The 21,818-nt window shown below is 42.5% G+C and overlaps 1 protein-coding gene across 6 annotated transcripts in view; it reads left to right on the plus strand.

Moving 5' to 3' along the window:
* Positions 1-21,818, plus strand: part of atp2b3b (ATPase plasma membrane Ca2+ transporting 3b) — a 134,051-nt gene that overhangs the window by 76,482 nt on the left and 35,751 nt on the right. For 2 of the 6 annotated variants that reach the window (XM_088627047.1, XM_088627051.1), the window contains exons 6-12: positions 2,954-3,079; positions 8,505-8,603; positions 11,344-11,385; positions 16,063-16,227; positions 17,046-17,260; positions 19,779-20,021; positions 20,493-20,734. In XM_088627047.1, the coding sequence (XP_088483173.1) occupies positions 2,954-3,079; positions 8,505-8,603; positions 11,344-11,385; positions 16,063-16,227; positions 17,046-17,260; positions 19,779-20,021; positions 20,493-20,734 (1,132 nt within the window). The remainder of the gene's footprint in view (positions 1-2,953; positions 3,080-8,504; positions 8,604-11,343; positions 11,386-16,062; positions 16,228-17,045; positions 17,261-19,778; positions 20,022-20,492; positions 20,735-21,818) is intronic. The other 4 variants (XM_088627049.1, XM_088627052.1, XM_088627050.1 and 1 more) reach the window with 2 other exon arrangements.

Consider the following 21,818-nt stretch of genomic DNA (forward strand, 5'->3'; position numbering starts at 1 on the left):
AATAACTAGAACAACTTCTGTATGTAACCGAGAGCTCAGGTAGACTGAAAAGCAGAAGACACTGGACCCCCCAGGAGTCAGGTTTGATACCCCTCTTCTGATTGATCCAAGATTTTCAGAGAAAGTTTCAAAGTAGTTTCCTCTAATTCAGAATATGCTGTGCTTTTTCTCTAAGTAGGTCCTAACAAATACTGTACATTTTTGACTGAACAATTTTTGACTGAAAAACACATTACCGTGTTATTTTTGTATTCCATATTGTCTTCCGTATTGTCTCTGCTTTGATTGGCATCTTCAAATGTTTATGATTTCTTGCAACAAATTAGGTGCAAAACGAGATCCCTGACGTAATAATAATGTTAAATATTTATTAAGAGAATGTGTTTTTGGGTGGATAATCTAATCCCATGGTACAGTATACAGTATAAACGTGTTAAATGTGTAACCTTTGTTTGATTGTGGCGATACAATACATTCCAGCGTCTGTGCTTCTTACACTCAGAGACTCAGTTCCACTTCGTGGTGTGGTGTTAACATGGGAGACTGTCATCTACCATGTTAGAACATCAACAAGAAATTACGCCCTGTCCCAGCAAGAGGATGTAAAGAGCGACAAATGACTGAAAGACCTGAAAGGTGACAAACAGGTCAAATACAGACACAAAATGGCCTGTGTTTCGGTGCATAATGTAATCCTAACACTTTTCGTTTTATCTGGCTCCAGTTGACTCGAACAACTGGTCGAGATGCCAAAGCAGATGTGTAGAGCCGATCTTCCACAGTTGTGACAGGATTTGTCTCCTCTGATTTGTGAGAACGCAATTATACCGCTGTCCGATGGCATTCCCAGGAAAGGTTTTGCACCTAGTTAATAACGGGCAAGGCCATAGAAGAAAACTGACACCTGGAATAAAGAGATGAGACCTTGATGGGCCTCACATTTCTGTGGCTGATCAATGCGAAAACCATAAGTGGAGACCCTGGTTGTACTCACGTCACAAAAAAGTCATCATCAGAGCTTTTCCAAGGTTTTTAGGGGCCCTGTGTGGTCACGTACTGTAGTCTGTAAGCTGTCACCCAGGCGACATTACCCATACAGTGAGTGGCTTCATTGCTAATCTAAACCATTGGGCTACCATCTTGACTGGGGAATAAAGAGAAAAACCATGCAGAGTTCCATGGGGTTTTTTACAGTTGGTTTGAAGGGCATGGCACGGCCCTCTCTAATTCATTGGCATGTGTAATTCTTCTGTAAGATAGTCCTAGTGACGAAAGATCCCTGAGACTACCTCTCGGGCACACAATCCAATTACGCTCACACATCAGATCTCCTTTTACTTTAATTAAAAATCCCATCCTAATTAAAGTTCTCTTCCAGGCCATTGCTTCTGCTCTCCTGCATCTCACACGTGGTCATCACCAGCTTTGCAGTTTCAGTGAATCTCAGCTCTCATTTAACTTTCCACTTTGTAGGCTTGGCACTTTAAAAGGAACTCTCTAAGTAGGGCACTTCAGTTATTAGACTGTGCAAAGTGAACAGATGGCTGTTGCATACAGATGCTAGTATGCAGTCATGCATGCTTAAAAGAAAAAAGATCCACTATGTGTTTTGTGGAATGCTTTCTGCATTTTCTCCAAAGATTGTTTTCCTCATGCCCACTGTTCCAGAACTGATTAACTAGAGGTGCAGTGGGAAGAGTATTTGTGATGCACACTTCCTAAAAAGTCCACAAATGTTTCTTCCGCTTCTTCTTCAAGTTTACCTTTACTAGTACTAACCCTTTATATTCCTGTAACTGAACAGTTCTTTCAGACCCTATGCGGACGACACAATCCAGGGTAGTGAGGAAACACTGGGGAGAAAAGCCATGCAGGAATCGGGAATGAATATGGGGGGGGCGTGTCCAAAGTGCAAAGGTGTCCAGGGGGGTGAGTCCGGGGCAAACAATCCAGTAGAAATCCAAAGGGGGAATCCAAACACAAGCAAAGTCCAAAGCCGGGGAGTCCATCCGGGAACAAACAAGAAAAAAACTAGAACCGGGTCGGAACCGGCGGGAGGGGAACGGGAACAGAGAATAAAAACTTTACGGGGTCAGGCGCTTCCAGGTCCCGGACTCGCATGATACGGAGATCAGATGCAGAGCCCGGATTAACGTCCGCACCTGGCTTTTAAGGAGGACTGGAAACAGGCTGAAACAGGGGACAGGTGCACAAAATCATGTCCAAAGTGAAAGGGCCAGAGCGCCCTTAAGGTTGAGGGACTACAGTCGTGACAATTCCTTGTCCAGGGACAGGCAACTAATATGTTAGCCATGTACAAAAAGCTTCCTTACTTTTTCAATTAAAATTTGTTTGAAACTATTTTGCTGTGTGTACTGTTCCCATCTTACATCCCAGGAATTGCTGGCAGTTATTTGGAAGCAACGTTTGTCAAGTGCAAAACCATCCCAAGATAGCTGATGAGTTAAATCAGCACACTTACTATATGCAAAAGACAGTGACTGCATGTGGTAAAAGATTGATAAGAACCTTTCTTTTGTTTTTGTCCATTGTATTTTGTGTTTTAATTTTCAATGGCAAAAGACTGTATACATGGACCGGCGTCCTGTCCAGGGTATACCCTGCCCTGTGCCTGTTGCTTGCTGGGATAGGCTCCGGCTCCCTGTATTGGATAAAGCAGTTAGAAAATGGAAGGATGGAGGACAGAATATAGATCTTCGATCCCAGCTGTAGTGACAGAGCTGAGTACGTAGCAGCTACTGGAGTGAATCGACACAAGCCAATCTTTAATCGTCCTCTACACTGGTCTTGATGCACCGCAGCATGATCTCGAGTTCAAACACTGCAGTTTTTGTCGAAGCGTGCACATCGTGCTAAGATGCAGAATAAAGGGAACCCGTTTCTTTCATTCATTCGTTCTTTCTTTCTTTTTCTTTGCGTGTTTTAATCGCAGGCACACATGTCATGGAAGGCTCTGGCAGGATGGTAGTCACGGCTGTGGGGGTCAATTCCCAGACTGGCATCATCTTCACCCTGCTGGGAGCTGGAGAGGGGGAGGAGGAGAAGAAAGACAAGAAAGGTAGGAAGAGAAAGTTGGGAGGTTATTGGACCAGGCAGGTCTCCCTGTGTTGCACTGGATCCCTCGCCGGTTTGGGGAGCGTGAGACTCTGAGAGAATAGTGTTTGTGTCCAGTGAAAAAACAAGCAGCTATCCTTTCCCCTCAGCCTCCATTAGTTTGATGCTGATGTAATAACACTCAGAAATACTATGATTTACAGTGCTGATATACTATACTGTATATTTGGCCTCTTGCATTTAGTTTTCTCCTGGACAACTCTTCAACCAATTCATCACAATCCAAGGACACACACTTTTGATCACAGGTAATTTTGCACATGTTCCATCAAACAAGATGACTGATCTCCAGAACCGCTGGAGTGAAACGGCTGGATCACTGTACAGCTGGACATCCAAAGACCTCTGTCTGCTTGGGACCCTCATGTCTAGCCTGCACAAGGCCATTGCTGAAATCTTTGCATTTCAAAGCAATAGCTTTGAAAGGCTATTTTAGATGTTCAAACAATATTAAGAAAATCAACCTGTGTCTAAAATCTGTTTTTTACTCTACTTCTTCATAGACTTAGTTGCTGTTTAGTCCCTTTCAGTCACAGATATCATAACATGTTTCTGTACAGACTCCTTTGTTTTTTTTTTTGTGCTCTTGCTCTTTTCTGCTCTCAAAAGAGACATTGTTTGGTGGCAGCGCAAAGTGGGCAAAACTAATCGACAAATTGTGCGGTTTTCCTTGTAGCCCATGGCAACCATTAACAGGTCAAAACATGTGGAAACATCTTATAAATTCAGTTAAATTTAAAACTTATAATTTCTAAAACTTTAAACATGAACAGTTAGCAGTTCTGACAGAGCCTTTCCTAAACACTTTGGCTCTAGGCACATGCCTACTAGCTTGCCCATCACTTAATGTAGCCCTGTGTTAATGACAGTGTTCTGTGTTGGCTTAGCATTGATCAAAAAGCAGAATCGACACACAGGTGCTGCTTAAGTAGGTGCGCTTGACCGTATACAGGTGTGACACTGAAGTACTTCTGTGGAAGGCTTGGAACTTTTCAAAACTACCTTTGTGGGCCTCCTGGGTGACTGCTCAACCTGGAGACTGTGGAGTCTGATCCAGGTTTTTTGTTGCGAGTGATACGCCGATGAGAGAGGAAGGACCTTCTGTGTTGTTCTGAAAGTTTCGGAGAACTGGGGAAAAGGGCAAAAGGGAAAGGAGATCGATAGCTACTTATCCTAGATGTTGGACTGAAGTCGAGGGACAAAGGTCAAGTTTTGAAGGCCAGAAGTCGAGTCAGGAAGAGAATATCTCTGCTTTGAACAGTGAGGTAGGAGCTCCTAGAAAAGAGGCCAATACCGAGCGCAGGCCTGAGGGTAGTGAGGGCTTAAATATCTCTGGAAGTAGAGGGTGTGGTCATTAGCATGGTGTCATGGTTGGATAATTGATCAGTGCGCTGGCGCTTGCTGGAATTACCAGTAGCTGTGGCCTGATTAGAGAGAGGTCGTTTGCGGGATAGAATGTGGTTGCTGGTGGATGTGACAGTTTTACAATGCGTCAGATATGACTGGGTATCCCAGCTAGTGGCCATTACTTCCAGCGATTTGGTGTGTGGTAACTCAGCACAAAAGATCACTGGTTGACCGTGCAAAAAAAAAAATCTCTTGATTAACAACCAGGCACTTAAGTCTACAGGTGTTTACCGTAGTTTACTTGGTGATGTGTCTGTCCTGTGGAAGACTCTCCATTATTTGTTCTCCGGATTGCGGGGACATGGTGTGTGCGGATATGTGAGATTGTCACTTACTCACTGGCAGGTGGAGAGTGGAGGTTGAGATTAAGTCTCAGTTCCTGAATCTAGATTAGGTTTGCGAAGAGAATAAGTAATTATTTGTTCTGCATTTTAAAAATATTATAATCCAATTACCACCACTTTCAAGTCTTGGCCTATTGTTAGTTTTCCAAACTGTGATTTTGCATGTGCTGTGCTGTGCTTTGAAAAGAGGCTGGAGTGTTGAGGGATGCTGAGACTCAACACCGCATCTAAGTTATGGGCTGCTGAAGAGAAACAAGAGCAAATATGACATTATCATGTGAATCAACACTCTGCGTCATCACAACAGGAGATTAACACGATATTGCATATTAATTTTTTACCAGTGTAAGATTACATTGAAATTTGAAGAACATCAGATTAACAAGATGTATGACCACATTTATTGCATTTCCCAATGATGTCGACTGCTACTTCACCTGGATCTTCAAAATCGTTTTGAAACCAAACTAGAGAGTGTCAGGATGAGAAAGTAGATGTAACACAAACAACTTGACCAGGGGAACGTATTTTTGTATCTACAAAGAGCAGTGAGAACTGTAAGTGAGACCCCTGAAAACTATAGTTCTCAGCAAATGAAAGTCAAAAGGTTAGAAACCAAAGAAATCCCCTTTGCGTTATGTTTGACTCAACTTACAGTAAGTGTTTCTTAAGTGTGGCATAAATTTTTCTGCAAAGCATATTCAATACAGAATAAGTCAATATTCTGCAATGTAGCAGTGCAAAGAGGTGAATGGAAAGCAGCACTCATGACAGTGAGCATATGGGTATCTGTCTACAACTGCCTATGTATCTGTGAATATGCTTTCAGCTGTGTCAGTTCGGTCACTTTGAATGTGTGGCTTTTTTAAAATTATGGCTATAAATTGACAAGTTTAATGACAATTTCATATTTCTGCAAAGATGGATATGCCTGACTAATGAAGACGAAACAGCTGTCTGTAGCTGCTGACTTTCAATATGCAGTATATATCCAAAACAGGATTGAAGGTTTATTTGAATAGTATTGCATTTCAGCATTGTAATTGGTGAGAGATGATTAACATTCATTCCCAAAAGTCACAGTGTGACAGTGCGGAGTGGGAGGAGCTGCAGCGAGCACCGGTAAAAAGTCAACGCCCTGGGTGTGAGGTTAGCAGGGACCAAAAATAACACAAAAGGAGTGAAAAATTAAATGAAAAGGCCAAAAGAAAGGACTACTGCTGTGCCTTGTGACCTCCAAGCTGGGCGTGCACTATTTGACAGGGACCAGCCTGGGAAAAAAAGAACCGCGAGCACAGCGGCGACCAGACTAGACTTACCCTGTTTAGCGGCACAGTCTGGTGAACAGGGCGCGTAAGGCAAAAACAAAACAAGAACTTGTGTGTGTCTGCCCCGGTGAGAATACGTGATTGGACAGGCAAAAAGAAAATGAAACGCCTTACGTGGGTGCAATCCCCTTCCGGGACTGTCGGTGTAAACTTCCCCTTCCGGGGGTGGCCCTTCTCATCCCGTCGGGGGGTGTCCAGTGTGCCTTTACAGGACTGCAGAAGCCAGGACAGCTGGGACTACAAACCTGAGGGCTACCAGCGCTCTGCCTCCACGCTGGGCACGCCCCTCACGTAATGCCACAATAGGTTTATCAGGTACATGGATCAGATACAGCATCAGGTTAGTTGAGTTTAATACACAGTCCTGATGACGTTTTCTTTCTCAGTCATCATTTCCTGGACAACATGCACTGCACCCAGTAGATTGAGTATACTGAAGAGAAGGGGATGATGGCATCCACCTGGGCCTCTGTCCTGACCTGAAGCTGTGGGTGGATAACAGTGAAGGTGACACCCCTCCTCTAAATTGAGTGCTCATGCTGCAGGGTTGGGTTTGATCAGATTGTATTGTCATTCCTGACATCCTTGTAGCTGTGATCAGCCAGAAACCCATCTACTCTTTCAAGTGATCCCCCAAAATCTCCATTCCGCTCTAGTCCAGCACATGTTGCAGGAGTTATGTGAAGGTTCCCATATGGGATGCTGGTGAAAATGAATGAAACTCACTTTAACATTGGAAGATCTGTAAACTGTGGGTCACAGGAGTAAACAGATGCAGTGTTAGGGGATGTTGTTGTGTGTGCTGATCACTGAAAAGACTCGGGCAAGCAATTGAGTGAAAAGAGTGGAGGTGAACATTTTTTTTTCCATCTAAGCTCATAAAGAGTCTGCACAAGTTTTCCAAAAGCAGGTAAATCAATGAAGTGGGTCTCATCAATTTCTATGCTATTACAGGCAAAACCAATTTTGATTTGTGGTCTGTCAATTCCCACAATTCTGAGCCCTTACTGCTGGGAAGAAGGTTGTTCAGTTTGTGTGTGTGCGTGTGTGCATTATTTAAAGACCCAGACATGAAATATTGAGAGCCCAGGCTAAGTGAGCAACCCAAAATGGATGTCTTTTTTTGCTCATGGATAATTCAGCCCCACTCTTATCTTCGCCCGGACTTCAGCAGGGAGGAATGTTGAATAATGAATTATTGAGGGCTGCTTTAAGAGTGGCTGGCTTTGACAGGGCAGTCCACACCTACAGTTTTTGTGTGCGTAGGTAAGTAAATACCAACTCAGGTAACCTAAACTCCGGAGAAATGTGCCCTTCATTCTGGAAAATCTCTGAATTTTCTTTTAAAGAGTGTTGGGGCAAAGACAAGGAATTTTTCATTGGTACATGGAAAAACTGGAATGTAATAGCTAGATGGGTGAATAGAGAACAGGTGGCCAATATGATACATCTAAAAAAATGTTCTGGTTGTGATATTAATATATTTCCTTCTTCCCTAGAATAAGAAGACTTTTAACTTCTCTGAGGCAGCTATCCATTGTACCTTTTAGATTGGTACATCCAAACCAGAATATACTATTCCAACTGAGCTCTTTCTCCAGCCTTTTCATTGTGACCTCCACTATTAGATACAGTATGCTCACCATGACATTGTGGTAATAACACAGGACACAGCAACACTTTGGAAGCACAAACAGTTCATACCATACTTGCCATGACGTAGGCTAGTTGGCTTTTAGGTGTTTTCATTCTGGCAGAGCTTCACCTGCATGAATAAATTGAGTCCAAAAGATAGTTTAATGTCCTCGTGAGATGCTGTTCCTTAGCCCACATGGGTCTGCGCTGTGCAGGGCTGCGTATTGCTTGCCACACTGCAGGACTGGCCATCACGCTGCTGGCCACAGGAGAAGGAATCTACCCAAGGAGGTAAAGCAGGAACACATGTTGCAGAATAATGCATCAATCCGTCACCATTCATAATCTTTTTTTCTTTAACGTTTCTTTCTGACAAACTTTCAAAGCAGCAGTAAGTCACCCCCAGTGCTGCCCTTGAATCTAGCTGCTTTTTTCACAGCTTGAAGTAATACAAAACAAGCCCACCATTTTCTGTTTGGGTTTCCTCTTAATTTTTGTTTGCTCATGATTTCCTTTTCTTTTTTTTTTCTTTTCGTTTCTCATCCCCTTTGCCTCAATCGGCCCCTTGCTCTTTTCCTTTCTCTCACCCCTCCCTCTCTCCCGACTCCTGTTTGCCTCCACCTTGCCCCCCCGACCCAACACCCTACCACCCCAGACGCTAACCCCCTAGCTGGCACTGCCAACTTGATGTCCTCTCAAGCTGCTGACACACCTGACTTGCCCAACGACGGTAAACCAAGTGGCATCACCAATGGTACGTCGACTCTCGCCCACCCAACGCAGCCCCTCTCCACTAGGTGGAGCTGATACAGAAAACCAGGACAGGACTCGGACGCCATTTACTCTGTCCTGCGTGGATAGGTTAGAACTGAAGGGACACCCTGGAATTTACAAAACCTGTGGGGGGCGCTGTTCTTAAACAGCAGACTTAGTGTGGTCAACGATTACAGCGGTATAACAGCAGTAAGGACCTCTGGGATAGCCAGTGCAGGTGATGTGAAAAGACAGGCCTGAGCAGGCAAGCCAAGCTCATACAGGATTGTTGCCCTTTTCATTACAGATGGGGGGGCACTAGTCACGGAGCAGGAGAATAGTGGGAAAGGCAGGGAGAGAGAGTCACAGGCATCCGCTGGACACACACGAGGAGAAAGAGAGAGTATGGGCTTCAGCCTGCGTTTATAAGGGAGGAAGAGGAAGGAGTGAGCAGGAAAAAGAGAGAGGTCATGGGACAGTCTAATACTGAAGAGTATGAAATGCTACAATACTCTTTGGCTTCTGTTAATCTCTTTGTCTAAATATGTCCATTCTCGGTGTGAGGTGTGCTGTGTCCTACAGAAATTCCATTTACAGTGCAAAAAGAAGGGAAAAAAACTGACAAACACCCATGACTTCGAAAGTATTGTACAACTGACTCTGAACGTTTCATTGCCCTTTTCAGCAGTACTGGAAATCAGCTGGTACTGGTGGAGTGACAAGTTTGTTGCCTCAAGTTAAATTAAATGTAAAAGAAGAGGCAGAAGACCATACAAGGAAATACCTTCCAGGTTCATAGATTCTGTGCATTATCTTCCCATGCTCTCTGAGGAATTTTTCTTAAATCCTTAGAAAAATTATAACAGAAATAATAACACTGCACTCACTGCCAGATGACAAGAATGTTAATTGCACTCCACCACCTCTGATTTCATCATTGTTGTCAATAGGGCCCTACTGCTGCTCATGCTCTAGTTTAAATTAGCAAAATTACACTTTATAAATAGATAATATGACAGGCAAATTGATACATTAATATTTCAGAATATGTTTTTTTAAGTATTATAGGTGGAAGAAGCTGCCTTTCAGAAGTAACAGTGGTTTTGGTTGTAGCTGGAAAAGAGTTTCGAAATTTCGGAGAAACAGTGTTCTGTTCGTGTGCACAAAACCCTCCCTATAATGTTGTAATATTCTCTGTTAAACATCACCATGATGGCAGTACGTGCTTTGTAACTTACGCTAGCTGTCTATGGACCAATCTCCAAAGTCCAGGTAAAAAGACCCTGCAGAAGTTTAATTTATGTTCTTTGTTGGCTCCAGCAACAGAATAATAGAATTAAAAAAAACCACGTACTAGTCTCCCTTTATGAGCGGACTGTGCACAGGAGCTTCTTTTTAACTCTCTTTGAGCAGACGTGTTCATCATGAAAAAATAAACGTAAATGTGTCAATGTGAGCGGAGCTTAGAAACAGTAAAAAATGCGTAAATTGATAAATAAGATTCTCCTGTTTTGGTGTTGACTGCTTTCCTGACTACCTGCCTTTAAAGCTGTAATCAACCGTCACTAAGCCATCTGCATTCCCTTATCTGATGAGTAAACCTCTGTTATCAGTGAAGGATTAAATGTTTGTTTTGACTTTCCCTTCTGAGAATTATGTACTGTATTTTTAGATTTTTGTATTTCTATTAAACAGGCTGGTGTGTAATTTAACGGGGAAAGGGATTATAACCATAAATGACAGAGCTGTGCTGGTAGTCTTCACACAGGGAAGCTTCGACTTCTTAGAAATCAGGGTGGCCCATCAGGATGTTCTGCAACGCAACCCAGGTGTTGCCAGCCTCAGCAGTCCCTCGTTATAGGGTACCTGCACCTTGTTTGGTAAAACTTGTTAACCAGTGGGGAATTGTGGAACTGGGCCTAAGGCTGGACCAGCCCTGGTCCATAAACCTTCCCATCCTTCCTTGGTCCTTCCCCTGCTTTGCCTCATGGGTTTCCCCTGGAAAGCTCATTTTGAAGCATAGGAGACCTGCACTGTGCTTCTAACCCAACCCCTCAGGGAAATCTATCCCCTTTCACCGTTTAACAATCAATCAGAATGGAAAGTGAACCCCCTTTCAACGCATAGGAGAGCTAGGCCACTTCTCCATGCAACCCTATGGGACATGTTACCGTTTTATCCTCGTCTAAATGTGAACCTGAAAGCCCGACTCACCCCGACTCCTGTGTTCATTCCCTGTTTTTGAAAGAAATGACTGAGCACAGCCACAGCAGAAATTACCCTCAGTGCCTCACACTGCACGGTTTTCGCCGGCTGGCCACATAAACCACCACAGGCAGCCGAGAGACCCTGCTGATCTGTTACTCTCCTTTAGATCCCACCCCTGACAGGTTCACTGCTTCTCCAAAGTTCCTTAGGGTCTTGGTAACTCTCCAGAACTTTAGTTACCCAGCTGTCTTTAAGCAGCAGTGCATCAAGCGCCAGTATAAGGTATGTCAACAATACTTTATGTACTGTAATGACTTCCTCCCACCTGTCAGGAATTGCAATGACGCGTTGCTGTTCTGTAAAAGTATTTGTTTCGTTTTCTTGCCAGACTTGTTGCTCCTGTCCTCCGCCGCCCCTCTCCCCATTCTTACGTCCCACATCCCTGTTGCTTTGCCTCTCTCTCTGTCTGTCCTGCCACTGTGCGGTCTGTGACGTGTCTCATATGGTCTCTGTCTCTGTCACCTCTCTCACAGGCAAACAGCAGGATGGAGCCGTGGAAAACAGTCAGAACAAAGGTAAAGAAAGCACACACACACACTCAAATAAGAACAGGCAAACAGAGAGAGGGAAACGATACTGAGATATGAAGGAAGGAAATATGAATATAAACAGTATGTACACTGAGGTCAAAAGTGAGAAGAGGAAAAATGCTAAATGAATGTCGAAAATTCCCAGCTCACTGCTAACAACCTTGCCTGTGTGCACTAGCCTGACAGTGGTTTCTTCTCACAGCGCTGTGTCTAAATGCGGTCACCTGCATCTGCTGCTTGAGGGACGTGACATGCACCATAAGTACAAAGAATAGACTTGCTCATAGCATGAGGTTCTCCTCACTAATAACATTGATGTCTGCTTGGTCAGCCTGGCTGTTAGATGTGAGAGCTAGTGTCTCTTCTCTATTAAACGTTCCCTCTCTTAAAGTTCTACGTCCTAGGCACTGATAAACCCAGAGTCAGCTTTAGGCATTTCACACTGTTCAAATGTATTTGTTTGTCTTGCTTCCACTCTGCGTCTTCCTGTACAAATGAAGCTACTGTGCTCACAGTTGACCATGTGCTTCCATTCACCCCACTTCTGTGTCGTAATATGTGGTTGACCCCTTTCTTGATGTGTAAACGATGACATTTTAATCAATATGCTTACAAATTCAGGGAATAATTAATTATCCACGTAAGTAACAAACAATTTGTCAAGGAAGTGCCGGTAAGCAACCTAGCCTTTTGGGATGGACGCTGGTGTTGAATCCAGTTTGTGTTATTGACATTACAGGTTTTTTTAAGCATGAATTTAACACCTGTCAAGCCATAAGTTGGGGGAAATTTCTTGTTGCAGGTACTTTCATTGACAGTACTCTAGTAAATAGTCATGGTATATCTGCACGTTTACTCTGGTAATCCTCTATATTTTACAATAATGTTTCTTGCTGTTGCTAATATATTACTGGGATTTTACATTGCTTTAATTGTGCTTTAGTACGCTGAAATATTAGACCATGATTCGCCTTTGACAAATATTTCTTTGGGTTGGCAGTATTTTTTTATTTCTCCGAGATTTTGGAGTAAGTCTTCCCTTTCCAAAAAAACTTTCTCTCAGTCAAGGACAGGAAATGTCAGAATATGCACTCTAAAGACAGTAAAAGAGGCCTTGTGTGTTCTTAATCTGCTTGCTCATAAAACAGACTTTCAGAAGTCTTTTTGTCTATTATGGAATTATTATGGTGGAATTGGTACAACCAACGACTATCTTAGTAGAACAACAGAAAAAGAGATTGCAAATATAACACACAGGGAACATATACAAATTCTCCATCAGAACTGACAGCTTGCCTCTCCTCCTTTTCATGTGGGACAGATGTGTCTGTTTTTAACATGACTTAAGAAATTGTACTTGTCCTGTTAAAGAATGATCATGTTTTACTTGAAATTTCTATGGTACCACACTAAAAATAAGGAGAAATATCATTCTAATCAGCTATGCAGAATTATGTTATATAGAGTGTAAAACCCCAAAGCTTTCTCATTTTTGTACTGTCTGAGCTTACAGTTGTGAAGCTGTCAAACAGGAACGGGACAGGTAGTTCAATATTTAAACTGCAATTCTATTACTGAAAAATGCACAACATACTGTATACAGTACTAAAAACTAAATTCCCTATTTGTGTACATATAAATGACAGGGGGTGTGTACCAAGTAAAAACAAATACACATATCTATTCATGAGAGATGCTTCTATATTTGCGCTAAAGGTTGTTTTTAAACTCAGTGTTTATTGATTCATAATTTTATGCAAAATGTGAGGTGTTAACTGTTGTTAGTGGTGGTTGCTGAACAGAGGTGAAAATGCTGGTGCCATGTACCTATAGACTCATGTGGACTGCACAACTGCCTTCAGTCCTTTTGATTCTGAGTGAGCCTTATAAATGTCTCTTACATAACTTTACAAATAGTTTTTTTTCTTATTGAAGTTTTTAGCTGATTGTTGACACTTTTTGTTTTTTATAGTTAACTTCAAAAACTTTACATTTACATTGTATTTGTATTAGAAATTATTTGCTTTGACTGTCTTTTTTAAAGTTTTCATTATAGTGGCTTACATAGGCTTTGGGATTCAACAATTTTATTATAGATCTGATACATGTTCAATGTAATGTGCAGGCTAAGAAGAAAACTGAGACAAAGACTGGCCAACTGTGTGTTTGTTACCCACAAAGCTCCCAGCACAAAACTTGGTATGCACAGATTATTGTCCCCATTCAATTACAGTATCTGCAATCAACAAAGTCTCCTCCAAACTGATAAAGATAAAATTGTTAAAAGTATATCAACAAGAAGGATATACAAGAAAGAAGACTCTCAATGCCATACGTATCTCAAGCATTGGCAATGGCAAGCCTAAATCAGTTCAGCAAAAAATGGTCACAAAATTAGTATAATGGTCTTTGTATGTGATCAATGTACTCAGAATAAAAACCTCTGTAAGTCCCCTCAGAAAGACATAGGAATTTCAAACCATAATTCACATATACAGTACAACGGTCTCTGGCTGTATGTAATCAAAGTTTCATTTCTTGACAGCATAAATGTACTTATCTGTGTGTGTTCTTTTAGAATTGAGTTTCAAGCCACAGCTCACATAATGATACAGCAAATCCACCCTGAAGATCCAGGAGCTTTCAATACAAATCAGGGATGAGGTAGTAGAGAGATACAGTAGAAATCTGGAGGAAGTTACCTATCCCTTTTACAGTGAATCCCATCACTAAGACATGGAATCGGCCACTCTTCTTAATAACTGAGCAGCCCGGCAAGCAGAAAACTTGTTGGGGATGTCGCTGTAAAGACAACCATGACTTTGAATGATTTGCAAAGTTCTGCGTCTGAGATGGGAGTCACTGCTCATACAGTGATTGGTAATATACCTACCCCTACATGAAGCTAGCCTAGACAATGGGCAAAAAGCAAGCCATTAGTTTCAAAGACTAATCTTCTGTCTTGTATAAGATATACTGTAGACACCTGGAAAAATCTGTTATGGCCAGACAAAACAAAAGATTAACTTTCTAGTCTAAATGTAAAGTGTTTGTACAAACACAGCACATTTCCCAGTCAGCACTACCCCCGCTGTCATGTATGGTGGTGTCAGCATCATGTTCTGGAGATGTTTCTCATAAGTAGAGACCAGGAAGCTTGAGGAGAAAATAGATGGTTACAAAGTACAGGCACATCCTGGAGGAAAACCTCCGGGAGTAAGCCAAAAACCTACAAATGGGTAAAAACTTCACATCTCACCAAGATAATGACATGAAACACAAGGCCATATGAACACTGGAAGGGTCTGAGAGGAAGAGAGTGAATGTCCTGGAGCAGCCCAGTTGATTCCAATAGAAAAAGGTTTGATGATTGCCAACAAACGTGTCAGACATGGAATAATTCTGACTGGAAGAATGGGCAACCATCACAGTACATTATCCCACTGTGCAGAGCTGATAGAGCTGTATCCACAAAGAAGGGTAATTGCTATCAAGCCTACTGTATGTCCTCCAAGTATTGACGTTGGTGTCTGAATACGTATGTAATCAGTACTTTTCACTTCGAATATCTTCTTTGTGTGTTTTTTTACATTCAACCTCGTTCACATACAGTACTGTATTACTGTGTTCAGTTATTCCAGTGTTGAATAACAAAGTTGAGTTGAAAAAAATAAAAAATTTTGCATGTGGTTAACCGAAATTTAAAATTATTGGTAGGTCTGCAAGGCGTCGTGTATAATTTGTGATTTCAAAAAATAAAGAAGTGCAGAAATTGAAAAAAAGAGGACTGATGTTCTTACTGGACTTCCACTGCCTATTGTAGTAGGTAATGGTCTTATTCTCCATATTTAACTATGACCAAGAGACGCTGTTGGACTGTGGCTCTACAGAGATGAATCACCCCCCACCTCAGCCAAGACTGACCATGAAAAACCATATGGCTGGTAAATGTGTTAGTGATAAATTGGCCACTGGCCTGCATCACTGTGTAGCTCTCCCTTGAAATACTTGAAAGGCTTTTCAGAAGATTTTAAAAGATCCCTTTTTGCTTGAAGCCTTTGTGAGAGAGAGCAAAGCAAGCAGGAAACATCAGGGAATCCCATGCAGGAGGTTTGATAGCTTTTGGAACAGGAAACAACAGGGAAAAAAAAGCCACTGTAAATGGTCCCTATTTATTTTAAACTACAGTGGCTATTCATGTTGTTTCATTTCATGCAGATTTCCAGGGCGTCTCCCATTGTGAACTGGATGAAAGGGGCTGGGAGAAGACTCACTAGCGCCGCACCAGCTGTAGACTTGTTATCTGAATGACATTCGGTCAAAACTCTAGGTTCAAAGAAAATCACTGCCAAGGAATGTGATTTCCCCTACTTGCAATGTCTTGAAAGGAGCTCAGATCTGGAAATCTCAGATCAGTCCATCTGATGAGTAAATGTTCCTTCTCAAACGGAGGTGATTTTCACTGATCAGCAGGTGCATGACTCCTAAACGCGAAGAAACCCTGTTTCGCCCCGGCGTGCTTGGAGGTGATCAAGATGAGAAGCCCAGCAGACCTCTTTCTCAAAGGAGCAGCAATTTCGGGAACGTGCTTGCCTCCGGGGACTGTCTGACCCATTTGCGTTATTTTGTGTTGTTTCCTCTCTCCCCTCCATCGGGGTCCAGCCAAGAAACAGGACGGGGCGGTGGCCATGGAGATGCAGCCCCTAAAGAGCGCCGAGGGAGGCGAGGTGGAGGAGCGGGAGAAGAAGAAAGCCAACGTGCCCAAGAAGGAGAAGTCTGTGCTGCAGGGCAAGCTCACCAAGCTGGCCGTGCAGATCGGCAAAGCAGGCAAGTGTCCCGAGAGAGGAGGCTGTGGCCTGGATCCACGAGTGGTACAGTCTGCTTTAAGGGTGGCAGCATACTTGCAGTTGCAGTGCACAGTGGCGAACATAATACCGAACTACCATGTTCAGCGTTATTGCAGTTCCAGTGATCCCCCGATTTGCTTACACTGAATTGTAAAATACTAATTGTTTTACTATAATACTAATTATACTAATACTATAATTATTGCTTGTGCTGATTGCCACAGATAATACAATCAAGTGAGAAATGATCATAAGAATTTGAGTATCATATGTGAACTGCTTTTCTAACTGTCCGTTCTTGTTTCAGAAACTGTGGCTTGCTTCCACAAGATGTGCTACCTGTTGTCCGAGCTACTGTTAGCTATCTTATGTCATTTTATAGCGCATATAAACGTATTCAGACAATTGCCCTAGAAATTATATTTAAGAGAATTCCAACAACTCTGTACAATTAATTTGTAATACGATTTTAAAATCCTGCCACCGTCTCGGCAAAAACAGATCGCAGAAAACAACTAAGGAGAAACCAAACCAAAATATGATTTTCCTTTTTTACCCAAAAAATTAGTGCTCCTTGTGAACATTGAAATCTTTTGTAAGCCTTCTGTATGAACAAGTTTGAATCCTAATTATTCAATTATGTTCTGATTCTACATTTAAAGCAGAAAAGGGGGAGATGAGATGATAACCTGATTTCTGTGTTACTCCGTCTCCTTCTTCCTATATGTACACACCAGGTTTCCTGCCTTTATACACGTCAGAAAAGTCGCAACACTTGTCCCCTCCTTCTCTCTTCAGGCCTGGTGATGTCTGCGATCACGGTGATCATCCTGGTGCTGTACTTCGTGATCCAGACCTTTGTGATCGAAGGCCGGACCTGGCTGACAGAGTGCACCCCTGTGTATGTGCAGTACTTTGTGAAGTTCTTCATCATCGGCGTCACTGTGTTGGTGGTGGCCGTTCCTGAGGGTTTGCCACTGGCTGTCACCATCTCTTTGGCCTACTCTGTCAAGGTAACCCTTGGGATGATGATTGTGGTGATTATGATGATGATTATATGATGATGATGATCATATGCTTGATTCCAAGAACAATATTTTGGCTGTAGGTTAGTGAGCAGTTTGCAATATTTACAAATAAGGAACTACTTGACCAGGTAAACTGGGAGAAGTCAGAGACATTCCAGGTTTAAGCTGAATTGAAGCTTGAACTGGAATTTTAGCAAAGGAATTGGTCTTTGGAGATCAACCTCAACAGCACCATGGGGTCTTTACTATCCATTAGCAATCAAATCCTCAATTTATAGTCTTATTGATTAGACATTGTCTACCACAATCCTGGACAGTGCTGTGGAATGCTCAGTGTGTGTCACCTTCTTGTCAGCTAAAACCATTTCTGTCACCAGCCACAGCATCATCGTAATAACAAACAAGTCTTCTCAGAAACAACTTTTCACAGCTGCCAAGGTTTGATGACTTCAGGATGATATGAAGTAGCTGTTGAAAGAAAAACTCCCTTAGACTGTGATGATTCAAACATTCAGTTGTGTTTATTTTACTATATCTTAAAACAGAACATGTCTGTAGGGAATTTTACATGTCAAGCCCTGGGGGTGCTGCTGGAGTTCAAAAAAGGACAATCCTGGAGGAATATTACATTTTGAATGACACTCCTAGTGTGTATAACTTTTTGTTTCACATAGTGTTAAGCAGGGTTATACAAGGTCAGACATAACTGGATTGTGTTTTGTAATAAGATTCACTGCAGGCTCGGTCTGATCCTTACTGGAGTCAGCCATCATGATTTTCAGATCTCTAAGGATAACTGGGGCTACAGAGAGCAAAAAGAATGAAAATTGTGTTTTTGTTATTGAATTCAGGGGTTAAAGTCTCTTCAATCAAGACTGATCTCACATCATTGTACCTGTTTACATAGAGGTTCTGTTATCTGAAAGACAGATAACAATCCCGAAGTCTTGGTACAGCAGTAGCCAATCCTGGTTTTATAGATCTACAGTCCAGCAGATGCTGTCCGTTGGCTGTCCCTCTCAGTTTATGACCGATCATCTTCCATAATACAGAAGGTGACCATTCAGGCCAAAACAAGAGCCGCACTCCCTTTAGTAGGTTGAGCAGGAGATATCTGTTTGTGTGCACAATCCAGTCATGTTGCCCAGTCTTTGACACTCTCGCTTTAATCCCTCACTCTGGACATATTAATTCTCCATCTGTTTCAGTCAAGGGCCATAAACCCCCAGAAGCTGTTACTCACATGGCATGTCTGCATGTTTGCTGTTCACAGCCCTTCCTTGCTTTAATGTAATCCTTGAAGTGCTTCTTCTGCCCTCCTGTGTTGTGATTGCCTTGGCTGAGCTGGGAGAAGAGAACCTTCTTTGCAAGTCTGGAATCTGACATCCAGACAACATGATCGGCCCAACAGAACTGATGGTTGATGATGGTAGTCTCAATGCTCGTGGAACCTGCTTGGCATAAGACACTGATGTTGGTGCTTCTGTCCTCCCACTTAATACAGAAAATGTTTGATGTTGTTTGAGGTTTGATGTCGTGATCCTTTAAACACCCATGTCCACAGACAGCACTATGGGCACCACTGTGGGCCTCAAATCTGCAGGCTGCACTTTTTGGATTTTTTCATCAATTTTACCCTTCTGTGAAAGACAACTCCCAAAGTGTGAGAAATGCTGTATGAGAAATTCCTCAAATACTCATCATAACCAGTTGTGCTGGAATAGTGTTATGGAACTTGATGGTGAAGATGTTTGGTCTTCTGAATGCTTAAGACTAAGTTCCATCTTCTCATGTGCCTCTGTGATATTACAAGTACCTAGAGAGTTTTTTCTGTCAAGGCACATACTGTAACATCATCAGCATAGTGGTGTCATTGATGGTTAAATAATTTACTGTCTATTTGGTAAGTCAGCTGCATTTCACAAGTGAGTTCTATTCTGATGTGGATCCGTGCACTCAGAAATATTGAAATGCCTCATAATTCACTAAGCCAATAGTCTTGTCAAGTCAAAGAATGCTAAGTAAGCAGATGTTGCAAGTTTGTCAACACTTGGAGCATGTGCAAGTTTGATAACTTTAGTTAGTTTAAGTCATGAATGTTTGTATTTCTAAGGATTACTGAATTATTTAATTGAACAAACCATGTGTGTCCCGGATCAAAATGAAATTGGTCCAAGGACATTCAAATGAATAACTGAAGTGTGGCCTATAAAACTTGCTGGACTGTGGCTCTCCAGGGACAGGATTGGCCACACCTATACCATTTATGTACATTCATCTGTATTTTTGTTTTTCAACCTGCAGGTCCTCCAGACTTCAAAATCTCCTGTGAATCAAACTGCTATGCAAGAGGATTGTTACTTTCTTATATAGATACCACAGGGGAAAGAGTGATTAGGGGTTTTGCAATGCTCTTTTATTAATAAAACATGCACAGTCATTGCAATACTGCACCAGACAGGACACCAGAATAGAATTAAGAGCCCTGTTTTGTATTTCCTAGAAAATGATGAAGGACAACAATCTGGTGAGACACTTGGATGCCTGCGAAACAATGGGCAATGCCACGGCCATCTGCTCAGACAAGACTGGAACCCTGACCACCAACCGCATGACAGTGGTACAGACTTATATTGGAGACAATTACTTCAAAGAAGTCCCTGAGCCCCACTCCATTAACCCCAAAACAATGGAGCTCCTGATCAGTGCCATCGCAGTCAACAGCGCTTACACCTCGAAGATCATGGTGAGTGAGCTCTTGTCTGCCTTTTCTACGGTTTCAGTTACATTGCAGAGTTAGTTTTCACTCTCACAGCGTGTTCCAGCTTTAAACATTCTCATGCAGCCAACAGAAAGTCAGTCAGATAAGTTAAACTGTTCCATGAAACAGGAAGTGTGGGAGCACTGCTAAAGATGACAATCAAAGATGCACCTTGGGCTCCTACCATCCTTTGCCAGAACTCTCACTTATCCCACTCCTCCCACCAACTTCCCATCCTTCCCCTACTCCAGTTTTTCCATCTCTCTACCACCCTTTGTGTCTGTGCAAGTCCTCTCTCACTGCCGGAGGAGAAGAACTAGGAGCTGAGACTCACTTAGCAACAGTACATCCTCCATGAAAAATGTGATTGGAGCCAAGTTCATTCTTTGCCGTGTTTCATCATTTACCTTAAATAGCCCTCTCTGAAAACTGACAATCGTTCCTTTTCCACTCCAGCCTCCAGACAAGGAGGGTGGCCTCCCGAAGCAGGTGGGGAACAAGACGGAGTGCTCCCTGCTGGGCTTCGTGCTGGACCTGAAGAGAGACTACCAGGCAGTGCGGGAGCAGATTCCAGAGGACAAGCTCTACAAGGTCTATACCTTCAATTCCGTCCGCAAGTCCATGAGCACTGTGGTCCATTTGCCGGACAGCAGCTTCCGGCTCTACAGCAAGGGAGCCTCTGAGATCCTCCTGAAGAAGTAAGAGATCTTAAAAAACTTTTGATCTCCTAAGAGAAAAATACATATCAAACTTTATTCTATACAGATATCATGGTTCACATATCACACTTGTAATACCCCATGTTCTCTCCAAACCTTTGCTGCATTTTTGTATCAAGTGCTACTATACAGCAGTGCATCTCAGCACTGATCTGATGACATGCACCTTAATCTCCAACTTTGTACAGCCATGTATTGCTTAGCGCTGAGGATACATCCCAAAGAAAGTCTTTGTAGGAATCAGTGCTAATTGAGGTAATTTTTAGCATGGGTCCAAATGGAATGCATTTCTGGGAGAAAACCTCTATACATACAGTACAGTGCCTTGCGAAAGTATTCGGCCCCCTTGAACTTTTCAACCTTTTGCCACATTTCAGGCTTCAAACATAAAGATATAAATTTTTTATTTTATGTGAAGAATCACCAAGAAGTGGGACACAATTGTGAAGTGGAACGAAATCTATTGGATTTTTGAAACTTTTTTAACTAATAAAAAAATGAAAAGTGGGGCGTGCAAAATTATTTGGCCCCCTTGCGTTAATACTTTGTAGAGCCACCTTTTGCTGTGATTACAGCTGCAAGTCGCTTGGGGTATGTCTCTATCAGTTTTGCACATCGAGAGACTGAAATTCTTGCCCATTCTTCCTTGCAAAACAGCTCGAGCTCAGTGAGGTTGGATGGAGAGCGTTTGTGAACAGCAGTTTTCAGCTCTTTCCACAGATTCTCGATTGGATTCAGGTCTGGACTTTGACTTGGCCATTCAAACACCTGGATACGTTTATTTGTGAACCATTCCTTTGTAGATTTTGCTGTGTGTTTGGGATCATTGTCTTGTTGGAAGATAAATCTCCGTCCCAGTTTCAGGTCTCTTGCAGACTCCAACAGGTTTTCATCCAGAATGGTCCTGTATTTGGCTGCATCCATCTTCCCCTCAATTTTAACCATCTTCCCTGTCCCTGCTGAAGAAAAGCAGGCCCAAACCATGATGCTGCCACCACCATGTTTGACAGTGGGGATGGTGTGTTGAGGGTGATGAGCTGTGTTGCTTTTACGCCAAACATAT

Source organism: Lepisosteus platostomus, chromosome 3 (assembly GCF_059453375.1).
Source record: "Lepisosteus platostomus isolate fLepPlt1 chromosome 3, fLepPlt1.hap1, whole genome shotgun sequence".
Lineage (NCBI taxonomy): Eukaryota > Metazoa > Chordata > Actinopteri > Semionotiformes > Lepisosteidae > Lepisosteus > Lepisosteus platostomus.